General features: G+C 40.2%; 1 protein-coding gene across 2 annotated transcripts in view; it reads left to right on the top strand.

The window, feature by feature from the left end:
* RAD51 (RAD51 recombinase) overlaps nucleotides 1-27,058 on the top strand; it is a 33,309-nt gene extending 6,251 nt beyond the window's left edge. Inside the window, exons 2-9 of one of the 2 annotated variants that reach the window (XM_044662207.1) lie at nucleotides 1,615-1,752; nucleotides 6,542-6,659; nucleotides 7,634-7,725; nucleotides 11,785-11,879; nucleotides 22,818-22,931; nucleotides 23,532-23,661; nucleotides 24,015-24,136; nucleotides 25,033-27,058. In XM_044662207.1, coding sequence (XP_044518142.1) covers nucleotides 1,615-1,752; nucleotides 6,542-6,659; nucleotides 7,634-7,725; nucleotides 11,785-11,879; nucleotides 22,818-22,931; nucleotides 23,532-23,661; nucleotides 24,015-24,136; nucleotides 25,033-25,156 — 933 coding nt within the window. In that variant the 3' untranslated portion in view covers nucleotides 25,157-27,058. The remainder of the gene's footprint in view (nucleotides 1-1,614; nucleotides 1,753-6,541; nucleotides 6,660-7,633; nucleotides 7,726-11,784; nucleotides 11,880-22,817; nucleotides 22,932-23,531; nucleotides 23,662-24,014; nucleotides 24,137-25,032) is intronic. The other variant, XM_044662208.1, reaches the window with a different exon arrangement.
* The last annotated feature ends 664 nt before the right edge of the window (nucleotides 27,059-27,722 follow it).

The following is a 27,722-nucleotide window of genomic DNA, read 5'->3' as shown; positions in this document are numbered from 1 at the left end:
GCTCATCGATATAGGTGACCAGAAGGATGGTTGTGCTTTCTTTCTACTGTAAATATGAGAGTTTTGAAGAGAAGCCAATTTAATGATACCTTTTGGACTCTTAGCCAGTCACTGTCTTTGATGAAGCATGTACTCTGGTGGCCTGTTGTGCCACAAGGTGATCTGGGGAACAGAGGGCAAGTATGCCTATAGAGAGCCCTGTGGCATCTGTGAAGATGCTTCTATAATTACTTAGCAGTCACATTATAATTGATCTGAGGAGATCATGATCCAGTTCTGAAGAGGTAGAGGGGAGGGCATTGTAAGTTTGCAAGAAAGAGATGGAGGTAGATTGGAGAAGCTACAGATGGAGTTGTATTGGATATAAGGCCCATGATTGACTATTGCGGAGATGGAAGGGTGTGACCCATCTTCCTCCCTCAGATTGGTTGATGACACATTTTTTTGTGATTAGTGCATGGCTCCCACTTTGGATACCACTGCTCTCTGGTGGCCTACAGTTCTTGTGGATATCCTTCCAAAGATGTGTCCAGAGCTCAACATAAAATTTCAAATGTGGCTTAACCTAGGGTAGAATACAAGTAGAAGATCCCACCCTATGTCCTGTACACATGCCAGTGGTAAAACTCAAATAGAAATGGAACCCAGTGACCACATGTTGACTTAGCCTCAAATTAACATTCACTGTGTTGTCTTGTATTTCTATTTATTTGGTTAAAGATTTCCCAATTACATTTTAATCTGCTTCCTGTGGTAAGGTTGACACCTCTGCTGTACACTAAGCCTCTTTTGACAAAAGCTAGAATTGCATTCACTTTCTGGTTCAGTTGCACTGCTTTCTTATTGAATTTAACAGTCCACTAGATCTTCCCAGATCTTTTTTTATGCACACTGTTGTTTATCTATACATTCCCCATCTTTTACTTGTGAAGTTGATCTTTTTTGCCCCAGTGTAGAATTTTTCATCTCTATTAAAGTTCATCTTATTCAATTTGAACTTTCTAGATCTCTGGATACTAACTCCTTAACTTTCCGGTTGTCAGATAAAGAAACTAAAGTCCAAAGACTTTAATGACTTGTGTAAGGTCATCCATACTCAGAGATCTGGACTTCTAGTTCAGGAGTTTTTTGTTTTTTTCCCTGCTGCTCCTACAACTTCTTTAAAAAAAAAAAAATCCTTACCTTCTGCTTTAGTATGAATTCTAAGGCAAAAACAGTAAAGGGTAGGTAATTGGGGTTAAGTGATTTGCTGATGGTCACACAGCTAGAAATATCTAAGGCCAGATTTGATTCCACTGAGCTACCTAGCTGCCTTTCCTATAGTTTCTTTTGTAAACAAACAAATATGCAGTTTAGTCTGTACTAAGTTTGTAAATATTCTGAGTTTTACTGATCATATTGTTTTATTTTTAACTACGTGTCCTAACTGAGCTGTAATTGTGGAACTAGTTCTCAATCCTTAATTGCTAATACTCTGTTCCAGCTTTCTTTCTGTAGCTAGATTGTGTTTTTCTAAACAAGTAATAAGGGCTAAATATTTAGTTTGCTCTGTGGAAGTGCTTGTCCTGAAGGGTTAATGATAAAACCTTTTTAAATGGTTCTCCTCCCTTGCAGCAATGTGGCATAAATGCCAATGACCTGAAGAAATTGGAAGAAGCTGGATACCACACAGTTGAGGCTGTTGCCTATGCACCAAAAAAGGAACTAATAAATATTAAAGGCATTAATGAAGCCAAAGCTGATAAGATCCTGGTAAGCACTATTCATTTGAACCAGGGAGGCATTAATGGGCTTTTCATTTGTAATTCACTGTTGAATTTGAGGGCTGTGTCAGTTGTTAAAGCTATCTATGGAGTAGATTGGTTATTAGTCAGTGAGGGATAAGCCATGCCCTCAGTCAACTTTCCTATTAGGAATTCTGATGACCTTCTTACTGCTTTCACATATCTGTTGATTTGGGTTCTGAAAAAGCTATCCTCCTCCCTTTGGGGCTCATTGTAATTTGCTTTTTAAGTATAATACTCTAAGGATTATAGGCTGAGTTTGGTGTCTTGAGTTGCATAAAGCTCTCTAAGCCTCTAAGAGGGAAGAATACTACAAAATAATTATAATTCTTGCCTCTAATCTTCCCAGTGGCAAATAAAACATCAAATATATCTTATCTTTCTGGGTACTGTGGCCTCACAGTTTAGAAAGCCATTTATTGATTTAATATCTGAATCTTGTATTCATTAAATTCTATATGGGTGTAATTCATCAATCAGGTCTTAGAACTGATTGCTCTACTTCTTGATAGTGAAAGGAGAATGTGATTTAAATGTGCCTGGTTTCATTCACCTTAATAAACTATGACAAATGGCCGTTTTCCCTGACTGACTGCAGGTGAGGTGGTGACTTAATAATCCTTAACATTTACATAACATATTACATTTTAAAGATTCCTCTCGTATCTGTTACCTCTTGATTCTTATAATTAACCCTGGTGGGGCTTTCTTTTTTTAATGGTGGAGTTATAACCCATCATGATAGGGCAGTTTACCCAAAGCCATAGTCAGTCACTGGCAAATAGGTTTAAACTTGCCTCTCAGCTCTGGTACACCTTTCACATTTTGCTGCCCCCCACTGTTGGTGTCCCTTCACTGTTTTTACCTCTCTGACCCAGTTTCTAGTATTTTAAATTTTCATTTCTAATAATATATTTTCAGTATTCAGTAAAATAACATAGAAGAGAAGAAGCACATGGTAGGCGTGAAGCAGCCTGAAACATAACAAATATAAATGTGAAGGAAGAAACAGTAAAAAAAAAAAATCTAGCAAATACATAACTAAAAAGAAGATGGAGCAGGCCTTTAGAGAAAGTAAAGGCTAATGGTAGGTAACCTCAGTGTTGCACTGCTATCTTCATGGTGTCAAGAGAAATTGAAGGGCCCCAGAATGTAGGGACTTAACCTCCTCAACTGATAGGCAGAAGTTGATAAAAGTCACCCAGGATGGGCAAGAATGCTGGGTTGAAATCCAAGTTGTATAAAAGCATTCTAAAATCTATAAGATTACAGGTCCATTTGAGTTATAATGACCCCGAATAATTGTATTTTACTTAAATGTATGTGTTCCTTCAGAATTTTACATCTATATAGCTTATCAATAGTTTAATCTTGTATTATGAAATCATATTTTCCCATTGGCTATACTTCTAACTTCAGAGATATCCCCTTTTGCCTTAAATTTCAGAAACATAATTTAAAAATCAAATCTTTGGTACTAATATTTACTTTTAAGACCCATTCTCCCTATCAGCATGACATTTCTGCATTTAATTTCTTCCCCTGCCATAATCTTTGAAAGAATTCAGTCAAATAGATAGTTCACTTGATTCTTATTTCAGAGCATACACATATATTTAATTAAACTAGTTAATTAAGAAGGCATTTATTAAGTACCTAATGAATTACTGTATAAAAGGAGGAAGGGATACACATCCATAAATATTTTACACAAGTACTTAACAGAGGTATAAGCCATGTTAGGTCCTAGATAGGGGAAAGACCATTACTGATCTGGAAGGCTTCAAGGAGAAAATGGCATTTTAATCCAGGTTTAAAGGACAAGTAAGAATTCAATAGGAGGAAATGAGAGAAAGGCATTCCAGGCCTAAGCAACTGCAGGAAAGCATAGGGAATGTATGTAGAATAAAGTATAGCTCAGTATGACTTAAGCAAAAGAAGAGTAATAGTATGAAGAAAAAACCTAGAAAGATCAGTAGCTCAAAAAAAAGGGAGCTGAACCCTAATTATAATAACTAAACTTGATCCTGAAGAAGAAATGAGACCATACAGTCCGTCTGTCTCCCCCTTCCCCCCCCCCATTGACACATGCTGTCAGACTCAGTTAATATACTGGTGAGTTTTGCAGATATGCTTCCCCCTCCCCCTCCACTTTTTGTTATTCATTGGAATTATCTTAGAAAAGATGCTGGAGTGGTTTGCCATTTCCTTCTCCAACCTTTTAAAAAAAATTCTTTGTTAAAATAAATGGGCTCTGTTGGAGAGGAGAAATGAAGGTGGTGTAAAAAACAAAAGATCAATAAAAATTAGTTTTAAAGGTTGAAAGTGCATTTGCCAAGTTCTATAGACCCTTAAGGACAGATTTTTGTTGTGATCAAATCAATACATAACTCCCTCCTACTCCAACAGATTAGTCTGGCCATGATATGAAAGAAAAATTGAAGAAGAGAGTAAGCATAGGAACCACTATTAGGATGCTATTGTAGTGGTCCATGCTGGAATTCAGAAGGGGCTGGTTATGAGTCATAGTAGTAGAAATAGAGAAGGGGATGTGAGAGAGATTACAAGGGTAGAATCAACTGGACTTGCCATTTCAGCATATAAGAGAAGTAAGGGGGAGAGGGAAAAGACAAAGATAACACTAAGATTTTGACCTTGGGAACTTGGGTAAATTTTAGTGCCCCTGGCTAGAGTTAAGTTAAGGGGGAAAGATTTAGGAAGATAATAAACTCAGTTTGGGATTGTTTAATTTGAGGTTCTGGCATTTCATCTGGGTGAAGATGCTTAGGTGCTTTGCAGACAGGGCTAGAGCTCAGGAAAGGAGTCTGGTCTGGACATGCAGGGTTAGGAGTTATTTGCATAGATGTGATAGCTGCAGACATGGTAGTGAGCAAGACTATCAAAGAAGAGACTGTAGAAAGAGAAGAGGGCCAAAGATAGGGAAGGAGCAATTGAGGAAGAAGACCTCTAAAATCAAGGGAGGAGGAAAGAAAATCTAATAAGGGAAGAGTCATAGAATCCTAGGTTTAGAAGTGAAGCAGAGACACCTCAGGGTCTATCCCTTCCCCCTTCATTTTACATGTGAGGAGACTGAGTTCAAGAGAGGGGAAGCTATTTGCCCAAATTCACAAAGGTAGTAAGTAGGAGAATTGGGATGAGACTCCAGGTTCATGGCAACTAGGTGCTAAGGTGGATAGAATGCTGGGCCTGGAGTCAGACCTGAGTTCAAATGCAGCCTCTGACACTTATTAGCACTTATTAGCTGTGTGACTCTGGGCAACCCACTCTAGTATCTTTGCCAAGAAAACCTCAAATGAGGACATGAAGAGTTGGACATGCCTGAACCACAGTAATAAGACTCAATAGTATCCTGCCTGCCTCTGATACTAAATCCAGCAAATACCTTTCCAGCAGTCATAGATAGATTTCCTTGCTATCAAGGAAAATGAAGACTGTGGGGGGAAAAGCCATTAGGTTTGTCAGTTAGAAAGTCATTGGTGTCCATCAAAAGAACAGTTTGGCTTCTTCATGGGAATTTCTGTTTCTTGACCCTGCGATATTGAAGCATTGTTCCAGTTCTTGCTTTGGTTATTTAATAGAACTCAATAGCTAGAGATATTGAGAGAGAGGCAGTGTAAGCAATTCCTAATTTGAATCGTAAGTGTTAAGATGTTAGCATCCCTTGAAATGTGGAGTTAGTATTGCTATCAAATAAATGTTTGTTGAAATAATGCTAATTGAAAATAAAAAGGTTCCAAGTGCTTAGTGCCTCATTAAAAGAATATTTGTAGTATTGACTGGGCCAGCAGGGGTCTGTGAAAAGCGTTTGCTCCTTCTCTCTGGGCACCATCTTCTGTCAATGAGCAAATTTCAGCAGGGGAGCTTCAAATGTGCAATGTAAGACCTCAGATGTGCATATCAGATCACCGCTATTGCTTTATTAAATGCATAAATCCAAATCCACCAAATGAATATGTGCAAAATTATTGTGGTATCGATATAGATTGACCTATATGTACTTTCAGATGTTTGTTTGCCTTGATGTCAGCTATTTCATATTGTGAATGCCTAAATAGCAAGGACCAGGCTTGTGTTGTTTGCTTTTGGGTGGCAGAATTGATGACTTGTCCATGCACAATTAAGACCTTTCCCTTCTTAGGGTCTTCGGGCCCCAGACTTTCAGAAGTAGCACAGTTTTTGCAGCATCCATTTGAGGATTGCATTAATATCCTAGGAATCCATTTTTTCTTTTGCTTTCAAAATATAAAAACTTGAATTCAGAGTAGTTAAGAGAGATGTGAAAAGACTATGAAATAGCTGCCAGATTCTTTTATTTATTTCCAAAATTTTATCTCCAAAGTCTTAAGAATTTTCAATTTGAAGTTAAATTAATTTTTTCTTTTAATAATTTGTCAGCCCATTGAGTTTATACTGACTGGCTTAGCACAGTAAAATTTTGTAGTATTTCATGTTGATTCTTCCCTATCATGTCCAAGATTTTGAGAGTCTTATTAAAATGCCTACAACTTATGTCTCAATACTTGTATTCTGCCTGCCTCGCAAAAAATAGGAAATAGATTTTGAAACTCAGAAACAAATCAAGAAATTGGAGATACCCCTCTCTCCCAGGTGGGTGTCTTCATTCTGATCTTCAATTTGGAGAGACCATTAGTTATCTTCCCTACTCATGATATCCCTGCTTGTCTCAAGTACAGCTTTGGAATGACTTAACTTCCCATCTCCTCCATTTTTGCCAGGCTGAGGCTGTTAAATTGGTCCCAATGGGTTTCACCACTGCAACTGAATTTCATCATCAGCGGTCAGAAATGATACAGATCACTACTGGCTCCAAAGAGCTCGACAAACTTCTCCAAGGTGGTAATCTCTTAGCTGTGTATTATAGACTCTTGTAAGGGAGGGGAAATAGGAAGTAGGACAGAGGGAGGTCCTGGAAAGTATGCTGTGGATTGTTTGTTTTCCTGAGGACCATGAAGAGGACATGGTGCAAGAGTAAAGATGCTGGAAGGAAGAACCTGATATTCTGTATGAAATACAGGATGCTGCCTGTGATTACAGGGATTATTTGAAAATCACTTTTATCAATCAACAATCATTTATCGAAAGCTTGCTTTATGGAAGGCACTGTTGTAGGCACTTGGGATACAAAGACAAAATTTTTTTTAAACTAAAGAAATCAGTTTTATAGTTTAATATTTTAAGAAATTCAGTGTCATCTCCTTATATGAGTCAGTATTTTCACTTAAAACCTCTTATTGTCATTTTAGTCCCAAGGCTGAAATATTGTGGCTACTTAAAATCCTATTCAGTTTTTCTGCCCTCATCTTGTTCTTTAAGGTACTGTATATAGAATTAGATGACCTGGATTTGGATCCTAGCTCTGTTACTTACCGCCTACTTGGTCAAGTTATTTCCTCATCTTTAAAATGAGAGGGGGTTCATTACATCATCTCCAAGATCCCTTTCAGTTTTTAGTCCTATGATGGTTAGACTGCTGCATACGGTAGAAGTTAATCATTGAAGCTCCTCACGGAGTTAGTTATCCTGAATCTGTTTACTCTTAAAAAGTATGTTGTTTTTCCAAGTTAATATCTGGTCAGGTCTGGCCTTTCCCATTTCCTTATCTACTCCATCACTCCATTCTTTTTCATTCTTCATTTACCTAAATGTTGAGGGCTACTATTGGATGTGTTATATATCACTGCCCTATGGGCTACCGAAGTAATGCAGATTTTCATGATCTTAATTCCACACCTATCATCTTCTATCTTCTAGATGGACTTAAATTCCTATATATAGTGTCTGTGTATTATTTTTTATTGTCCCTTTAGGTGGGATTGAGACTGGTTCCATCACAGAGATATTTGGTGAATTTCGAACTGGAAAGACACAAATTTGTCACACCTTGGCTGTGACCTGCCAGGTGAGTAAGTACATTCCTGCCAGGTCTTAGATTCTTAGCCTAGCTTTTACCTTCTAAAGTCTCTGGGCCTCAGTTTTCTTACTTGTTAGATGACAGAGTTGAACTGGGAATGATATCTAAGATTCCTTACAGTTCTAAAATCTGACAACCCTAAATTATTGGAAGGGGATGGTAATACAATATTTGTTATTAGTAACATCATGCTTAGAGATGTAAATTAATTATAAGCCAAGTAAATTCCATCCAAAGCAAATAAAATGAGAATTGGGTTTATTAGTATAAAAGTTGACTTTCCTCTTAGGCAGTGATTCCCAAAGTGGGCGCCACTACCCCCCCCCCCCCCCGTGAGTGCTACAGTGATCCAAGGAGCAGTAATGGCCACAGATGCATTTATCTTTCCTATTAATTGCTATTAAAATTTTTTAAAAATTAATTTCCAGGGGCACTAAGTAATATTTTTTCTGGAAAGGGGGTGGTAGGCCAAAAAAGTTTGGGAACCACTGATCTAAGGGGACCTGAATGGCATTTTTGACTGCATGAAGATTATGCTAAGGAACATGCTGGGAAATTGAGACAAAAGCAGATTTAGCAGCCATGGGACAGAAACCCCAGAGACAGGGAGAAAGAGGCGGAATGAACTTAACATTAGCATCTCCTTTTCTTTTGTAGTCCACCAGGCAAGCTATATGAAATTGAGTATCAACATTTCTAAAAAGCAAACATCACCCACCAAGAAATTAGCCTACTAAGATCAGCAAGTCTTCCAAGATAAATTACTTTTAAAATCCACCTACCTGTCTTCACTAAATCCATTTCTTCATTAGTAAACTGAGGACTTTTTAGGACAAATGACATCATCTTCAACTTCTATTTCTTCTCCCAACCATATGCATGTATAGTGCTGGGTGATGTGGCAGGAGACCTGCTAGCCTATAGAGTTTGGATTTCTGCTTTAAGGTTGGAGAAAGCCATTCAGAGTTTCTGAGAACAAAAAGAATATGATTAAAGGGCTTTTTGAAAGGAAAATTATTCAGGCAGTGTTATTCAGTTCAGTTCAGCCATCATGCATTAATTGATAATTTGCTAGGTGTTGGGGTTACAAAAGCAAAAATAAAACAGTCATGGAGCTTACACTGTATTAGGAGGATAGAGCATATCAGTTACCAGCAAGTATTAAGTGCCTACCATGGGCCTAGCATTGCTAGGCACCAGGCATACAAATAGAGAATGAGAGAATGAAACTGTCCTAGAGGATACACTGAGTACATATAAAAATATAAGCGCCATAAATATAAAATAATAAATAAGAATAGATACAAAATATTTTGGGAGGGCAGGCATAAGTAAGTAAAGATATTTTTTTTTAATTTATTTTTAGACCCTTACCTTCCATCTTAGAATCAATGCTGTGTATTGGTTCCAAGGCAGAAGAGTGGTAAGGGTTAGGCAATAGGGGTTAAGTGACTTGCCCAGGGTCACACAGCTAGGAAGTGTCATGGGCCAGATTTGAACCCAGGACCTCCCATCTCTGGGCCTGGCTCTTAATCCACTGAGCCACCCAGCTTCCCCGAGTAAAGATAATTTAAGACAAGAGACTGCTAAGAGGGAAGATCCAGAAGTCAGTGTAACTATATTATAGTTTAAATTGAAATATGCCAGGGAATAGAGAAATAAATTCCATGAATACTGTGTGTTTTCATAAAACCCATTTTTAATACAATGTACATGGGTGTACCCAAAGTGCAAAGCCACCAAGAAGTGTTGGTGATATGACTATAACATAATAAGATTGATTTCTACAAACCACACAAGAAAAATAAGTCTTCACCTCTTACTTAGCTATTTCAGCTCACTTAAAGGTCATTTTGAAACTGAAAATTTCCCTCCTTACTTGTCCCAATATTTTATTTGTTACATACCAAAAGTAATCATTTTCTCTTGGATGACAACAAAATGGGGATTTCCGCTAGTTTTACCTTCATATTCAAAATTTTATTTCAGAATTAACTTCCACTATTCATTTGATGAGATGGGCCAAGCCATTTTTATTTCTCCTCATATGTGATTCTGATCAGGAAAGGGTTTGAGGAGTGGAGGGAAGGAGAGTGGTAGAAAACCTTGAGGATAATTTAGCGGGGCTTGAGGAAAAGGAACAAAAGCTATAGACACTCCTGTCATTGCCCAGGTGCCATTTGAAAATTGGCAGCTGGGGGGAAATAAAGCCATTTAAAATGACACTCTTAATACCAGGGTACCGTTTATAGGTCTTCTGGCATTATATGTGACCTTTTAAATAGTAATGTTTTCCCCACGTTGTTTTGACAGGGATTCATGCAGAATAAATATTTAGAGTACAGTACACCCTGTCCACAGTTGCCATGGCAACCAAGCGTGTTGTGCTGACGTTCTAAAGTTGTATAAACAGAATCCCAGGCTGGGAATGTTTACCGAATGGTCAGCTTATGTCTGCCAACAATAAAATGAAGCAAAATTCTCGTGTAAACATATCCTGTCTATAAAAATAACAGAATTCTCATAGACAACTGAATACCTAACTTTAAGCCTTTGATTTTTTCCAAAGAAAATTAATGCTAAGATTTTAGGCAAATAATAATGACTATTCACATTTTTGCAGTAGTGTAAGAATTATTATCCCTGTTTTAAAAATAAGGGAAATGAATCTCAGGGAGGGGAAGTGGCCTGGCCCTGGCCATGAAGCTGATTTGTCTCAGAGCCAGGGAAGCAGCACAATGCCTTGGAGAGTCTGAGGACCTAGGTTCAAATTCCACTCCACCACTTACTCTGTAGGAACTTAGACAAATCATTCACCTCTCTGGACCTTGATTTCTTAAACTAGGAAATGAGGGGGTTGGACTAATGACTCTCCCGTGTCTAAATCTATGCTCCTATAAATTCCCAAGGCCACATTGTTCTTTTCTTTCCTTCTGTCATCCTGCCAATAGTAGAGAGAGGGCATGGATAGTTGTCCTGAGATCTCTGGGCACATCTGAACAGTTTTTAATGTATTCTTGGTGCTCTACTTTCCTTAGCAACTTAGTGACAGAAGAACCCTATGGGGCAGTGGACCTCTCTTTTATGGTGGAATTGTGTAGAAAAGGTGAGCTCCATTTGAGATAATAAACTGAATAGATTGTTCTTATTTGTACCAGTTTAACTGCTTCAGACTTAAAGAACTGTGGTGTCTGGCACCCCATTGAAAGGCAGGTAAGAAGGATACAGAGATATATCCCAGTAGCCCCTGGGGCAGTCCTAGATGGCACCCTCTGTTACACCTTTTCTCTCTTGTTCTCTTCCTAAGGTGGCACCCCCACACTTTTCTCTGTTCTGCCAATATTTTAAGGGTTCTGTTACCATTTGTTAGACATTTCTAAACCCTAGTAGGGACCCTCATTACCAAATTCTACTCAGGGAAGTAGAGCTTTACACTGTTCTGGGTTGGTGGCTGGTGCTAGCACATTCCTAAGCTGATGTGCATAAAACCAGTTCTAGGATGATTCAAGGGTCCTCAAGTGAATGGTCCCCAAACAGTCTAGAAGTAGATCATGGTCAAACCCATTCTCTTCTTGTGGGACCCCTAACTTAATCTCCTCTGCAGTAACAAAATTTATACTTTCAATATTTTACAAGATTTGTGATTTCATTAAGTGAAAAAATCTATGATTTTGTTTATCCACATTTTCCTTCCATTGACACAAAGTGTAACTAGCTCCTTAATGCCTTAAGATGGTTTCATCTGTTGCCATTGCCAAAAAAAAAAAAAAAATTAATCATCTGGTGACCAAATAGTTGATGAGTCTATCAGAACTTTCCAGGCACAAGTTCTCAAATAACAGGTTTTGAGGCCCATTTTTTAAATGCTCTGTTGTCATAAGAACTTTTAAGAACTGAAGCACAACGCCACTGTGAAAAGGTTTATGTGGTTCTTGACAATTGGTACAAGGTAAGCCATAGTAGTTGACCTTGGGCAATTTAATCTCAAATATCAAAATTCTTGACTGTAGTTCATTCTTACTGTTGTTTACTTTTCATTTTCTTTAGCTCCCCATAGACCGAGGTGGTGGTGAAGGGAAGGCCATGTACATTGATACTGAGGGAACTTTCCGGCCAGAGCGATTGCTGGCAGTGGCTGAAAGGTAGGCCATTGTTCTGAAGGTGAGAACTGTCTGGCTGTGATATTTAGCATCTCATTAATCACCAGGGTTGATTCAGCTGATCTAAATGGTTAGTCCCTTGGCCTCCCTTGACTTCTGGGGGTGCCCCTCCCAAAGCTTTTCAGATGTCATTCTTGATATAAGAGGATGACTTTCTCTATAAAATGTGGGCTTTTTTGATCAAGGAAGCCTCTGCTTTTCACCTAGAATTTTCAAGTGAGCTCATAAGGTTATTCTATCTCTATCACCTAGAATCAATTCATGGTCACATCCAGAATCATTTTTTTGTCACCTTTAGCCTTGGAAATGAATTGGAATTTCTGTTACATGGCGGTTTCTTTAGACCTAGCTCCAAACTGATACAAATACAGCTGGTTACAGCCTTGCAGCTCTGGGGATTATGGCAAAAAGGTGACTAAGATTTCCTCAGATTTAGCAGGGGAGTTTATTTTTTTCCTCTCTTTTTCTCTTAGTCTGAGCCTAAGTCATAAGGCGGTATAACTGAGGCACAAATTAACAATGGGCAGTGGTTGCATCATTGCAGGTTCATCTCAAATCCCAGAATTCCTTGCCAGGTCAAGAAACTAGGACAATTTTCCCCTTGGTGATTTTTGTTTTATGGAGTTGTATATTTCTGCACTGGATCATCCCTCCTTTAGTGAGAGTTTTCATGAAGATCCACCTCAGAGATGATAGTTGGAGAACTTTGTTTAGTCATCTGGAATTTCCCATTAGCATATTATAAGGGTAGGCTTTGGCAAGCATTCGTCCTTACATGGAGCAAAGTTTTGGAAATTTGTTAATTAAGACCATTTGGGGGGTATTGTTTTAAATAAATTAATAAATATGTTTAAATGCTAGTTTTAATTTTTAATAAAGTAAATATTGATAGATATAGGGGGCAGCCTTGTAGCTCGGTGGATTGAGAGCCAGAGACAGGAAGTACTAGTTTTAGGTCTGGCCTCAGATACTTCTCAGCTGTGTGACCCTGGGCCACACATTAACCCCCATTGTCTAGCTCTTTCCACTCTTTTGCCTTGGAACCAATATGCAGTATTGATTCTAAGACGAAAGGTAAGGGTTTTGAAAGAAAGAAAGATAGATAGATTACAATGCACACAAACAAGTGTAAAGAGTTCCGAAGATCAGAAAGTGTAGGAACTGTTGCACTAGAGCAGTGATGGTGAAAACTTTTTAGAGGCAGGATATGAGAAATGTTCTCAGGCATGCATGGAGAGGGGGAGGGGAGCAGTGTAATGCCCCAGGTCTCTCTGACTTTCTAGTAACAACTCTGGCGAACTCGGTGACAGCATGAATTACCTCAGAGAGGGCTCTGAGTGCCTCCCGCCACCCCACCCCCAGCACACGTGCCATGTGTTTGCCACCCCGGCACTAGAAGATTTCAATACTATGTATAAAGTCTAAGGAAAGTTGAGTCTCATGTTAGGGTCTGGGGAAGGGGAAGTGAGGGAGGAGTCTCATAAAGTAATCTTTAATGATGAGGGTGCACTTGACTTGGAGTTAGACAGGAGACCTGGATTTGAATTCTGGCTCTGCCACTCAGGCACTGGCAAGCTGCTTCACCCCCAGTGAGCAACTAAATAGAGTCGGGACATTTGTACTGGCCACTTTCCCAGGGGAAAGCATTTGTCAACCTTAAAGTGCTATATTAATGTGAGCTGGTTTTATTCATTGTGCCTTTATTATAGTCATTCCTGCCTGTTAGGAAAATTTTTCCTGCTTGAATTTCATAAGTATATGTTAATTGTATATGTCGTAAACCCCTATCAAATAGTTCCTCAAAATGGGCTTTTGTAAGTAAGGCCCAGGGTCTGCTTTAAGCTAATATATGATTATGTTTCATGGCAAAAGCATTGAAAGTGCCACAATTAATACATTTGCCAACACTGCCTAAGGAGAACCTGTTATTTATGAACATTAACCCAATTCAGGCTATTATGACATAATTTTCCTATGTTGTATGACTGCCCTTTCTCATGGAACCACTGAGTTCTCTTATCCAGAGAAAGAGCATCCCCTTGTGGCAGTAGAGGGTATTTATTCCCAAGATTCCAAATTCCTGGAGCGCAGGATCCTGCAGAGGGGGCTGGGAAGAGGGAGAGCACGAAGAATGCTCTCCATCCCAGTACCCTGCTGTGGCCCTTGTAAGGTGAGAGCATTCTCCCTGCACCAGCTCGTTTCAAGAGTATTTGCTGAGCAATGAGCACAGGGGAACAGTGGAAACCACAGCATTCATTTCCATCCCCCTTACCAGTAGCTTCAATATGGAATATTTTGTGCAGATCAAAGCATACTGTTTCTCACTTTAGTTTATTTGTGTTTTCTGTGGGGGTTTGGGTTTTCTATGAGTATTCTCTTACAACAGTGACCAGTAGGGAAGTATGTTTTGTATGATATCACTTGTAGAACCCAGATCAAATTTCTTGCCATTTCCAGGAGTGGGGAAGGAAGGAAGGGAGGGAGGGAGGGAAGAGCGAGGAAGGGAGGGAAGGGAAAGCGGAGGGGAGGGGAGGGACAGGACAGTTTGGATCTTATAACTTCAGAAAATGTATGTGAAAATTATAACATGTGACTGAGAAAATAAAATCACTTTAGGAAAAAAGAATATTTTATCTCTTCAAAGAGAGGCTTTTCCCTTATTAGATTGGTGTAGCTTGTTTGCTACTGTCAAAACATATCAAGGTATTTAAACAGGTCAGTGTCACTTAGTCAGAACCCCAAAGTAACTCTTTAGTTCCTAACATCCTGGCGTACCTGATAGCTCAGCCCTCACATAGTGTGTTTGGTGCTTAACATGAGAGCCCTGCAGGTAGAGCTTAGTTCTCAGCTAGATTTTTTCATTAATTGCAATCAGTAGTAGTATAAGGGCATTTTTCCATGCATATTCCAACTGCCTCATAAGGTGCTAGAATATTCCTGGACTAATTAATGAACAAAGACTATGTTATTTGAAGAAAGAGAAAATAAAGACCGCTAGAGCCAGTGCTCTCAAAGAAAAGCTGTGACAGTGTGTACCTCAGTCATGACCCCAGTTCCCTCTCGCAGTACACATTAACCTGCTGTCTCAGATACTGGCAGAATTAGGAATACAGAACCTTTCCCCAGTTCAGCATTTTGTGAAGATACTTCAGTGGGTCTGTGGGAGAGAGTAGAAAGACTACTGGACTTAGAACTGGGGGAGAGGCTTGGGTTCAAATTGGGCAAATAATTTAACTCCTTTGAGTTTCTTTGAGACTCAATTTCCTTATTTTTAAAAGAGCCTAATAGTATCTAGTGTCTTGCTCACACGATACTTATAAAGATCAGTTGAGATAATGTATAAAAATTGCTTTACAGAAAAAAAAAGAGGAGCTTTGTAAACCTTAAAGCATAGGGAAGCTAGGTAGCTCAGTGGATAGAGAGCCAGGCCCAGAGATGGGAGGTCCTGGGTTCCAATGTAGCCTCAGATATGTCCTAGCTGTGTGACCCTGGGCAAGTCATTTTACCCTAATTGCCTCCCCCTTAACCACTCTTGCCTTGAAACCGATTGTTAGTATTGATTCTAAGATAGAAAATAAGGCGGGGGGGAGGGGATTATATAGATGAATGAAAAGATACCTACTAGCTGCCAGGCACTTTGCTAAAACCTGGGAATTAAAATATAAAAATGGTTTGTATTGATTCTAAGGCAAAAATAAGAGTTTAGAAATAAACAAAAATGAGACAGACCTTGCCTTCAAGGATATTCCATTCTTTTAAAAGAACTTTTTCATATACAAAGTCAAGCAAAATATTAAAAGGGGGATTCTTTTAACTGTATAACATTAGTCTATTACATATATCTTACCTTTTAAAAAAGTATTGAACAAATCCAACATATTAAACAAAGTCCTTAAAACAAATAAGAGATGTGGAACAAAACAAATCCTTAATTTGCCATCTGTGGCATTTGTGAAAAATGTATGTCTAATTCTGCTCCATGGGTCCATTGCCCCTCAGTCAGAAGCTAGGTAGTGTGTTTCCTTATCGATCCTCTGACATTGCTGTTAACCATTGCATTGAACAGGGTTCTTAAGCCTTTCAAAATTGTTTTTCTTTACCGTGTTGACGTGGTATTAAATATTCTTGTTCTGCTCACTTCATTTGGCATTTGTTCATACAAGTCTGCTCAGGTTTCTATGAAACCGTCCCTTTTGGCATAATAAAATTCCGTCATTTTGATAGTCCCAGCCATACCCTAATTAATGGACATTCCATTATCTCCAGTTGTTTGCTTTAACAGAAAGAGCTGCTATAAATGTTTTTATACATATGGATCCTTTTTCTCTTTGATCTCTGGAGGTATTAACCAACTAGTAGTGTCACTAGGGCAATAGCTATGCACAAATTGGTAAATTTTCAGAGGAAATTACCTTGTAACAGATGAAATAACATACAGGGAGGGAGTTTTGATTTGGAGAGTCACAAAAATGGTAAGGAGAAGCAAAGGGCAGGTGATTGTTGTGCCCTTTTCAGAAGCAGTGATAGTGGGTTTTTTTGTTCTTCATAGTATAAGAAGTGGAAAGCTGGAGGCAGGTATACATCTGGGGCAAAACAGAGCAATACCCTCATGTCTGCAATGGAGGGATGGTCTGAGAGTGTTCTGGGTGAGTGTGCACTCAACGATTGAGACAGTTATTATTACCTTGTTAATGTAGATTCTCCAGGCTCCCCCTTCTGTGTGATTCTTGTCAATGTCCTCCCATAGTCTTTTGGGTAAGAGAACTTTAACCAGGTTTTTTCATATTTCATGGATATCAGTGCAGTACTCCTGCTGTTCATTTGGTACCATACCCACTACATAACCAAAGGAAGTAACCATCTCCTTTTCATAAATGCCTTTGAAATTTTTATACCATTTCAAATAAGTTGTGATTGGTAACCACCCATATCAGTGGTTAAGAGCACTGGGTCTAGATTCAGGAAGACCTGAGTTCAAATTCGCCTCCAGACACTTCCTGGCTGTGTGACCCTGGACAAGTCACTTAATCTCTGATTACCTGATAGAAATTCACTGGAGAAAGAAATGGTGAGCCATTCCATGATCCTTGCCAAGAAAAACCCATGGATTGCTATGGTCCACGGGGTCACAAAGAGTCAGACACAATTGAGCAAAATTGAATGACAACAAAAACCATCCATGTATAGCTGTCCATCACCCTTGGAGTCATCTGCTCTTTTGAGTCTTCTGGAATGTTTGTTGATCTATAATTGGCAGCAACATAAGCTAACATAGACGAATATTAATGTTAAAAAGACATACTTTGAAGCATCAGGGAGAAACATTTGAACCTTGTGAGTGAGGCACAGATTCCCAGATGTTGCCTAACCCTCACTCTCTTACCCAATCTGAACCGAGCTTCTTGCCTGTCCAGGAGCTCTGTGGGAATGAGCTAGTAACTCAGAGGGTTTTCTCTCCAGTTGCATATGTCATAATCAGGGCAATAGGATTCTTCATCTGCTTGTTAACTATCTCGGGGACCTCATCATCAGAAAGAAATCTAGGCATTTGGGGTCTCCTTATTAGAAGCCTACTCATCAACAGTCAGAGGATCCCAAACAAAGGGATGTTTATGTAGGGTTAGTCATCATAACTTTCAGTTTCATTTTAGTGCTTTTTGTTTACATTGGTAGCCAGATATTTTTCTTTTGTTATTTGTGAATTTGACAAATAATAGAGATGTTTCCTATATTGTCGACATGGAATCAAGAAACCCCCAAACTAGTCTAGTTAGCTTGGAGGTGAAAATCTCAAGTTTGACCTTGTCACAGGAGAATTTCTCCCTCAGTCTTCCAGAGCCAGATTAGCCGTGTCTAAATGATTCCCCTGATTCTTATTTCCATTGGTGGGATTGCATATTCACCTCATTTCTCTTATGACTAAAAATTTGGTTTGCTAAAGGTAATTGCCTCTGTGAGCCTGCTTGTTCTCTTTTCCCATTTTTCATTAAAGATACTGCCTATATATATATATGTATAGGCCATTAAAAAAAAACAAAACCTTACCTTTTGACTGAGAAGCAGTACTAAGTATCAGTAGGGGCTGGGTATTTGGAGTTAAGTGACTTGCTCAAGGTCACATAGCTAGGAAGCATCTGAGGTCACATTTGAACCCAGGATCTCACATCTCCAGGCCTGGTACTCTATCTACTGAGCCACCTAGCTGCCCTCCGAGTATAAGCTGTTATTCTTATAAAGGTTTCATAGAGATGAAAAAGATAAAAGTGTCAGTGGATACTGATGTCATCAGTCAATCAGGAGGCATTTCTTAAGTGCCTACTATGTACCAGCCATCTGGAATTGGGCAACCTCTTAGATGGTTTTGTATTATTTTGCTAATTGGTGGTCTTAAGGTAAAGTACCACGGTGGTGAATAAGCTCTTAAATGAGAATGATCTGCAAGGAAATGATTTCCATTAAGGCACCACACGTAAATGAATGCATATTTCTATATCAGAAGAAAATTTGTTAGTTGTAGTTTTTAAGGCATATTTTTTACTGTAGTCTGAAGTGGAAATGGTTATGGTAAAAGTAGGTATGATTTTAAGAATCAGAATATGCCTCATTTCCTTTGTATTTAAAAGGAGGCATGGGCATACTTCATGGCTATAATGATTTCTTGAGCCCCAAACATCTGACTACACATGGAATGGTAAAAGTTGAACCCAAAAGTTGCAGAATCTCAAGGGTCATTTTTGCTTCTGAAACTAAATAAAGTTGATTCATTCACTCCAGTCCCCCTTGTCATCTTTGCTAGTGACAGCTGGATTTCCTTCCAGCTGATGATTGCTTTAGTTTCACTCCTGCTTTGGTTGTTCCCCCTTTGGTTTGAGAACACACTAGTCTTAAACTCTGAGAGTGCCCTTGGCTGCCATTGCTTTGGAGTGACTGTTTGGTGGAGCCTCAGGTGTAGAGCAGCACCTCCAGAATCTCTTCTGGAGTAGTAGTTTAGGGACTTAGTCATGAATTTCAAAATTGTTTCTATTTCTGTCTGTTGGAGGGGATTGGAATTTCCTGGCCTGAATTTCAAGCAAAACAGAAGTACTTCTTGGCAGATCTGCCTGGTTCCTAAAGTATGCCTTTGGGCGTAATTAGTCCAGGAAAAAAACCTTCCTCTGACCAGATGAGAGAATGCAGCCTTTCATCCCAGCTGTGGATTCAAAGAATCCTGGATTTTTCTAGAGCTCCATGGAGTTCCTCCATCCTGTATCCTGTGACCGATATTACAAGTATTCTTAACCATTTGTCAGGTGAAGAAACTGAGACTCAGGTAGAGGAAGTAACTTGCCTAAGATAAAAGGCTTAAGTGAGTGTCAGAACCAAGATTAGAATCTGAGTCTTCTAATCCCTAGCCCAGGGCACTTTCTGTACCTGGTGTAGCTTTTGTACAGGAAAAATGAGTTCAAAAGCCAAAGGACTAAATTGTGGCTTTAAAAAAAAGGGGTGGGGGGTGGGGGGCTAGATGGCTCAGTGAATAGAGCTCTCCAGGCCTAGAGTTGGGAGGTCCTGTGTGACCTCAGACACTTCCCAGTTGTGTGACTTGGGACAAGTCGTTTAACTGGTTTGCTGAATCCTTACCCCTTCTGACCTAGAGTTGTTACTAAGGCAGAAAATAAGGTTTAAATAAATGAGCTTTTGTAAATCAGTTCCATAATATGAGGTAATCAGGTGAAAATGCCTTTTCAGAAAAGGAACAAGAAAAAATGAAGGAAAACCCAAATTTTGTTGGGTACTCAAGTTTAATTTTCTTTTTGTTTTTTTTTTTAAATAACATTATTTTCCACACAAGTGTTCTGAAGTTATATGATCCAGACCATCTCCCTCCTTTTTTCCCTCCCCACTTCTGGAACTGACAAGCAATTCAATCTGGGTTATACATGTATTATCACGCAAAACATATCAAGTCTGATTTTCTGAACTATCACCAGTAGCAGTTTCTGCTGCTTTTGTTGCTTCATCTTAAACATCTTCATGGACTCAGGAAAATTGAAGATTTCTCCAGGTTTACATAGGCTTTGCTATCTAAGAGACCAATTTCTTTTCTTGTGCTGGAGGCAAGAGAAGGTATGAAAAAGATTACATTATGGGGGCAACTAGGTGGCTCAGTGGCTAGAGAACCAGGTCCAGAGGCTGGAGATAGTAAGTTCAAATCTAGCTTCAGACACACCTTAGTTGTGTGACCCTGAGTAAGTCACTTAACTCTCATTGCCTAGCCCTGACTCCTCTTTTGCCTTGGAACTGATACTCAGTATTAATTCTAAGACAGAAGATGAGAATTTAAGAGAAATAAAGAAAGATTGCATTATACCAAATGTCTTGATGTACTAACGTAGATCTCAGGTTACATTCTTGGTTTAAATACCTGGGAATGGGTGGGAAAGCATTCATTCTATAATATTTGAAAGAAACTACATCATCCTATGTGTTTATTTTATAACTGAGTCCAATTATGTAGTAGTTGCCACCGGCATTTAAATTATGAGCAGCCATATGGGGTCGTGGGAAGAGCACAGGAACATCTAAGATAAAGCTAGCTGACTAGATGATCTTGAAAGACCCAGAGGGCCTGGACCAAAAAATAAGATTGGGCAAGCATCTGATTCTGCCTCCTACCCAGGACTAAAAAGCCTCATCATTGTAGAAGCTGGCACTCAGAAATCTCTGGGTCATTATCAAAATCCTCTTGGTTCCCATTCACCAGATTCTTTCAAGTTTTATAGGTGCCTTTTGTTTTTGCATCATACTGATTTCTGAATACTCTTTTCCCCCTTCTTTCCCCCAAAGCTTTCTCTTGTAACAAAGATTATATAAAAAGAAAGAACAGCAAACTCATTGCTCTCTCAGATGTGTCTGACACAGTTTGTGTGGCTCTGAGTACCCCCTCTGGCCTCCAAAAGTGCCACTTGAACATTTCGGTATTTATGAGAACATTCTGGCTTGAGGAGATCCATTGGATCTCGGTGGCAGAGGGTATGAATATTTTGGGCACTTTCTGTCTTTTGGGGTTTTTTTATACCATAATCACTGCCCAATGAAGTTCCCTCCCTGTCCTCCCTCCTCCTGCCACCACAATCCCTTATAATTAAGAAAAGTAGTGAGGCAAAATTTAGCCATGTCTGATAGTATATCCAAGATTCTGCATCCTTAGTTCCCCACCTCTGTCCCAAAATGGACAGTGTAGAGGCAGCCAGGTGGCTCAGGGAATTGGGAGCCAGGCCCAGAGACAGGAGGTCCTGGGTTCAAATCTGGCCTCAAAGACATTTCCCAACTGTGTGACCCTGGGCAAGTCACTTAACCCCATCCCCACCCCCCTTGCCTAGCCCTTACTACTCTTCTGCCTTGGAACCAATACACAGTATTGACTCCAAGACGGAAGGTAAATGTTTAAAAAATAAATTAATAACAATATCTTGTCTTTATTTGAAGCTCGAAGGTTACATGATGGTTATGGATACTTTGTTTCAGTTATAAGATGAAAAGCGAGGGTTTGGGGTAGAAATTAGGCAGTTTATCATCTTCCTGTGGGACCATGTTATTTATATTATTATGCTGATTGTGTATATTCCCTCCTGGTTCTGCTTGTCCCTGCTCTTTAATTAACAGTTAATAAAAGACTTCCCATTTTTTCCCAGAATTCCTCATCTGTTTCCTCAAGTGCACTAAAATTCCATTGCATCCCATTCATATGCCATGGTTTATCCAGCCATTTCCCAGTTGTTTCGGCACCTCTTTGTTGTCAGCTTTTTTGTTATTTTTTTTTCTGTGAAAAATAGCTGAAAACATTTAATAACTCCCACTGTACACCCTCTCATGGAGCTCACACAACCGAGTACAGACAAGATATATACAGGATAAATTGGAAATAAGAGAAGGCATGGAGATTAAGGATGAGAAAGAAGGCTTGCAGAAGGTGGTAGGACATCAGCTGAAAATGAAAGAAAAATAAGGAAATTTTTTTTATTTTTTAACTTTCTTGGCTTATATAGTTCACTGGGTTAAACAGTTTGAGGCAGCTGGTAGTACAGTGGAGAAGAGCACCAGGCCTGGAATCAAGAAGACTTCAATTTAAATCCAGACACTCACTAGCTAGGTGACCCTGGGCAAGTCTGCCTTGGTGTCCTCAGCTGTCAAATGGGCATAACAACATCTCCTGGTGAGATTGTTAGGTTCAAATAAGATAAGGATTGTGAAGGGCTTACTTAGCACATTGCCAGAACCATAGCGTGTAGGTAGTATTTGCTCCCCAGGACTCTCTTACCCAGCATCCCATTTGCGTGCTCACACCGAGTGCGAACATAAGGGTAAAGTTTTCACGTGACCTCACCTCTCTCTTCTTCCTGGAACACGGCTGTGGAGGCCTGGGGGCAGAGCTTGGCAGGAAAGTCTACTCATGTGGTCTTCCTTAGGCTTTGCACTTCTATTTGTTTTTTCTTCTACTTCAAGTGATTACTAACAAACCTTATAAAATATAATACTTGGAGTTATTGATATTGATTTAAGTCTTACAGTAGTCAGCCCTCTCTACTGCTAGTATTATCGTTTTCTTTTGGGATTCTGTATTTTCACTACAGAAGAGTTGTACCAGTTCAGTGAGCCAGTGACTAATAGTATGCCCAGCTTTCCACAATCCCTCCAACAACGACTTCCAGGCTTTTTTTTACCCATGTCATTTAATGAGTTGAGGTAAAAGTCATTTTTTCCATCTTACTATTAGAGATTTGGAAGATTTTTATATGATCATAGTTTGCATTTCTTCTTTTGGAAGATGTTCATTCTTCACACTCAGTTTAATTGGACACCAAATGATCCCAGAGCCAGGGCCTGAGAACCCCCTCCAGAACCTGCCTCACCTTTCTTATCCTACGCAAACATTCTTACCAGGTATGGCCTGTCCGGCAACGACGTCCTGGATAACGTGGCCTATGCTCGAGGCTTCAACACTGACCACCAAACCCAGCTGCTCTACCAGGCCTCAGCCATGATGGTAGAGTCCAGGTATGTCCAGAGGCAGAGGGGGGTGATGCTTGGACCCAAGGAGACCCGCTCCTGCCTCTGCTGCTGCCCCACAAGGTGGCCCAGCCTTGTAAAAGGAGACTAAGACAGCCAAAGTCATGGGGAGGAAGGAAGGAATTTAGGCAGCTAATGGATAGTGCCAGACCTGGAGGCAGGAAGATTCATCTTCAGGAATTCAGATCTGGCCTCAGACACTTCCTGGCTGTGTGACCTTGGGCAAGTCACTTCACCCTGATGGTCGTTATTTCCTTATTTGCAAAATTAGTTGGAGAAGGAAGTGGCCAAGCACTCTAGTGGCTCTGCCAAGAAAACCCCCAGTGGGGCTGAGAAGAGTCGGACATGGCTAGAAAACACCTGAACCCCAACAGAAAAGCTAGATTTGTACTCATGTATCAGATGTATGTTCAGTGGAGGAATCCTGTATCACAACAACAAAAGCTGTTTCTTAAAGCATATTTTTCCTTTCCGTTGAATATGTAAATGGCTGAACATGTATTTGAGATTTTAGATAACTAAGAAAACAACTGATCCAGCCTGAAGCCAAAAGTGTCCCCAGTGTGTCTCTCTGTTCCTCACCCCCAGATATGCATTGCTAATTGTGGACAGCGCCACAGCCCTCTATAGGACCGATTACTCCGGCCGGGGGGAGCTCTCGGCCAGACAGATGCACCTCGCCAGGTTCCTTCGGATGCTTCTTCGACTCGCTGATGAGGTACGCAGCTGAGCAGTTGTGATGGAGCGCTTTATTTCATTGTTAGTGCCTGCAGCAGGGGAGTAGGAGGAGGAGGAGGAGAGCTGCTGCTGCTGCCCCAGCCACTGAAATGCCATATTCAAGTGCCAAAAGGCCCTCTAAGGCACCCAGACTCTGCCCCCAGGAAGCCCAAAGATCAAACAGAAACAGGACCACGAGCCTGCCCGGGCCTCGTTCTCTCTTACCTGGGAGGGAGGACCCAGGAAGAGTCATCATGCATTTTTTTTTTTTTTATGAAGGAGGGTTAAGGCTGGGAAGCTTAGGTGGAGTATGTGGTAACGAAAGAGACTTTGTGTTTGACCTTCCCCCAACAGTTTGGTGTGGCTGTGGTGATCACGAATCAGGTGGTAGCCCAGGTAGATGGCGCAGCCATGTTTGCTGTAGATCCCAAAAAACCCATCGGGGGAAACATCATTGCACACGCCTCAACGACCAGGTATGCCTTCACCATGTCAGATGTCATCTTTAACAAAAATTGTTCTAAACTTACCAAACACCAACAAACATGAAAATTTCCTCATAGCAAAAATAGAAAAGGGGAATTGTATGTGAAACTACGAATCTGGTTGTTTTTTAATTCAATATTAAATTTATCATCATGGTATCAAAACTGCCCCCTTCTGACCTTCCCTTTGTATTTCTTTAAATGTTCCATGGCTGCTTGCCTCTCCCACAATTCTCCCCAAAAATCTTCTAACAATTTTCACTTCCCCTTTTGTCATCTCTTTTCCAGTCTGATGGGTATGATGTGGACCCCAAGGTTAAGACAATTTGTATTTCTCTTATTGGCCATTTAGAGATTTTTTTATATGGTTGCCAATAGCTTGCATTTCTGTTGAAAATTATTCATGTGAGGGGGAAATTAATTTAAAAAAAAACTACCTGGGGGAATTGCAGAACTTTGAAAACTTACAAAAAATTTTTAAACTTTTTTTTTCTTTTGGTCTGTTATTTAGGGGTATGTTGAGTCTCCTGTCACCACTCCCAACCCAGCACTTAATGGGCTTTGGTTGGTAGACAAATACTTTTAAAGGAAGGAAAGCCCCTAAAATTAAAGAACTATGGGTAGATCTCTCATGCCCTTCCTGATCAGAAACTGTTTTGCTAACTTCAGTCGTATTTCACTGTCCTGCCAAGCTACTGAGAAGAGACCAGAAATGCTTTTTCCCATGTTAGAATTACCCATGTTGCTGAGGAATAAGAACAGTTCTTATTTTCCCCCTAAAAAGTATTCAAACCTAGAAAAATATGGACTTGTTGAGAATTCAGAGATAACCTTTGAAACCTGGAATGCAAATAATATGATTTATTATTTGTTTGTTTTTTAATCAGGTTGTACCTAAGGAAAGGACGAGGAGAAACCAGAATTTGCAAGATCTATGACTCTCCCTGCCTTCCGGAGGCTGAAGCTGTGTTTGCCATTAATGCTGATGGAGTAGGTGATGCAAAAGACTGAGGCGCTACATTTCTTTTACTTTTCACTTATAAAACTGGAGTGTTGCTTTATGAAGAGGACTCTTCCTTAGAGTCCTTCACAGGCCTTTTCCTGTTGTGTTGGCCCTAGGGGAGACTTCCGGGAAAACACATTGTATTTGACCATCTGGAGGGATAAACAGGAGACTGGTCAGCAGTCAGGAACCCTGCTCTAAAATGTTGATTCCTTCTGGGGTTTATTGATATTTATGCAATTTCTCTGGTCCTTGAGGGAGGTGAGGAGCAGCTCTTCCCATGATAAAATGCCATTGGGTGGGCTTAAGACTTCCATTTCTCTGAGTATCTTTTTTTTTTTTTTTTTTAACATATGGCCACCACTGGACTAAGAACTTGAAAACATTAGGCTCTTCCACCCCCACCGGCTTTAATGATGAAAATAAAATGGCTGGGCACTATAACATGTGGTATCAAATAATCCCCTCTTTATCCCAAGCTTCTCACAGGGACTTGTTTCTTTGACAGTAAAAATACCTTCAAAGTTGTTAGGCATCTGAGGTTAGTGTTGTGGTTTCTGCATACGAGATTCTGCACCCTTTGAAGAGAGTCTTTCTTTTTAGGTAGAGTCTTGAGTAGGAGATCTGGATTTATAAAACCATATGCTCGGTCCCAACACTCAGCCCTTCTGAGGTTTGGGGCATTTCAGGAACCCTTTGAGAGGGATTTTGAGCCCAATAATAAATAAATCCGTGTTGGAGATCAGATTTTTGAGGACATCTATGGTAGCTGAACAATCTTGGTTGAGGCCTTCTGTTAACTAAGTATTCTAAGTTTTCTCTACTACCTTACTGTTGATGTTATTTCCTGCTTTGTAAGTTCAATTGTGGGGGAGGGGGGATTTATATCTATGGTGTATCCTAAGAAATAGAGATAATTGACTTCTTATCAGTAGCCATGGGGGAATGGGAAAAGGGTAAAATTGCTAGGAGGAAGTAGGGGAAGAATGGGTCATGAACACATGGCTTCTCAGTGGGCTGATGTGATGGCCTCCACTTGTTCCCCAAACCACAAAGCTTGGGCCTACATCCTTCACTTTCTTTCTAGACAAAATAGAACGCAATAGAGCCCAATTTTCTAATCCTGTTTTTTAAAAGATTGGGAAATGAATGTGATGTAAAAGCAAAAAGCATCAATAAAATAGTCCCAAAGACTACTTGCCTGTGGGCCAACCTGAACTTGTAGTCAGGTGGAACATTAGTATTGGGGAAGCAACAAGACTTTTTCTCTTAGATTGTAAGCTTGCCTGTTGTAGAATTCTATCTACCGCTAGGCCATCTCCTTACCTACGACGTGATTGGCCAGACACCTTCACAGATCTTTTAGAATTTAACTTCTGCTCCTCACTCATGCGAGAGTCCTGAAAGGACTGTGGCCTATGGCTAGGGAAACGAGACCATAAAATTCCAGGCTCTGCTTTCCTTGGTTTGGCATTCTTGGGCCAACCCACTGGAGTGAATGAAGTAAGTTGTGCTTAAGGAACCAGCTGATCAACCTAGAACTTTTTGGCTTTAATTCTTGCCCCCAAGTTTTTTTCCAGTGTTTTTGGCACCACATACACATCTGTGCACGCATGTACACACAGCCCACACTACGACTAGACGGCAGACTGGCATGCCCCCGAAGTGAGACACTGTTGATGTGGAATCCAGGTTTCCTCAGGAAGTGGGAAGGGACATGGGAGGAGTGTGGGGGGGGGTGTAAAGGGAATACTGAAGTTTTGCTCCATGGCCATTTTCAGTTCCTACCCTGGTTGGCCCTCTTGGATTCCATTTTCTTGCTGACTGTCCTCTGAAGCTGTGTCTTCCAGACCCCTTAAAAATGTATAAATTGTATAAAACATATTAAAAACAAGCATAAGGTGTCTGCATTGCTTGCTAGTTGCTCACCTATGTGGTTTGTGTGGGGATGTCAGCCTTCTGTGACTTCAGAGCTAATATCTTTACTGCTACAACTTTCCATGTAAAATATTAAAATATTCTGAAAACGTGTATGCCTAAAAATGCCTCTAAAACTGCACAGCCAAGTAGATGAGGCTGAGCTCAGCCATTCATAGCCCTAGGTTTAGCTCAGTCATGGCCTACACACAAAGCCTGGGCCTGGGTGGATGGGCCCTCTGTAGAGACTGGAGTCTGCTCAGGCCCGTGTGCTTCTCCATAGTGACGGTTAAGTGACCTGCCCAGGGCAGGCTCTGAATCTAGTTTTCCCTGACATAAAGCATTTATTCCCACTTTGAAGATAAGAAAAATGAAACTCTAGATGGTGGTCCCATCTGTGGTCCTAGAAGCCAGTTAGGAAGGTCCCCTTATTGCATTTTCAGTCCAACAGAAGACCACCGCTTCTCCCCTAGGTCAGGATGTGTAATGAAGAGGGACGTGCTGCTCAGGTGCCCTCGATGAATGTGTTCTGGGAGTGTCCGTGACCCAGGGCTGGGACCTGCACCCTTCACAAACAGCTAAGACTGCCCAGAGATAGGCACCCTCTCCCACAGGCCCAGCTTTTTCTTTTTTTCCATCTAAGGTTGAAGCCTCAGC

The sequence above is a fragment of the Gracilinanus agilis genome, chromosome 2, assembly GCF_016433145.1.
Source record: "Gracilinanus agilis isolate LMUSP501 chromosome 2, AgileGrace, whole genome shotgun sequence".
NCBI lineage: Eukaryota > Metazoa > Chordata > Mammalia > Didelphimorphia > Didelphidae > Gracilinanus > Gracilinanus agilis.
This window is presented reverse-complemented; position numbering and strand designations above follow the sequence as displayed.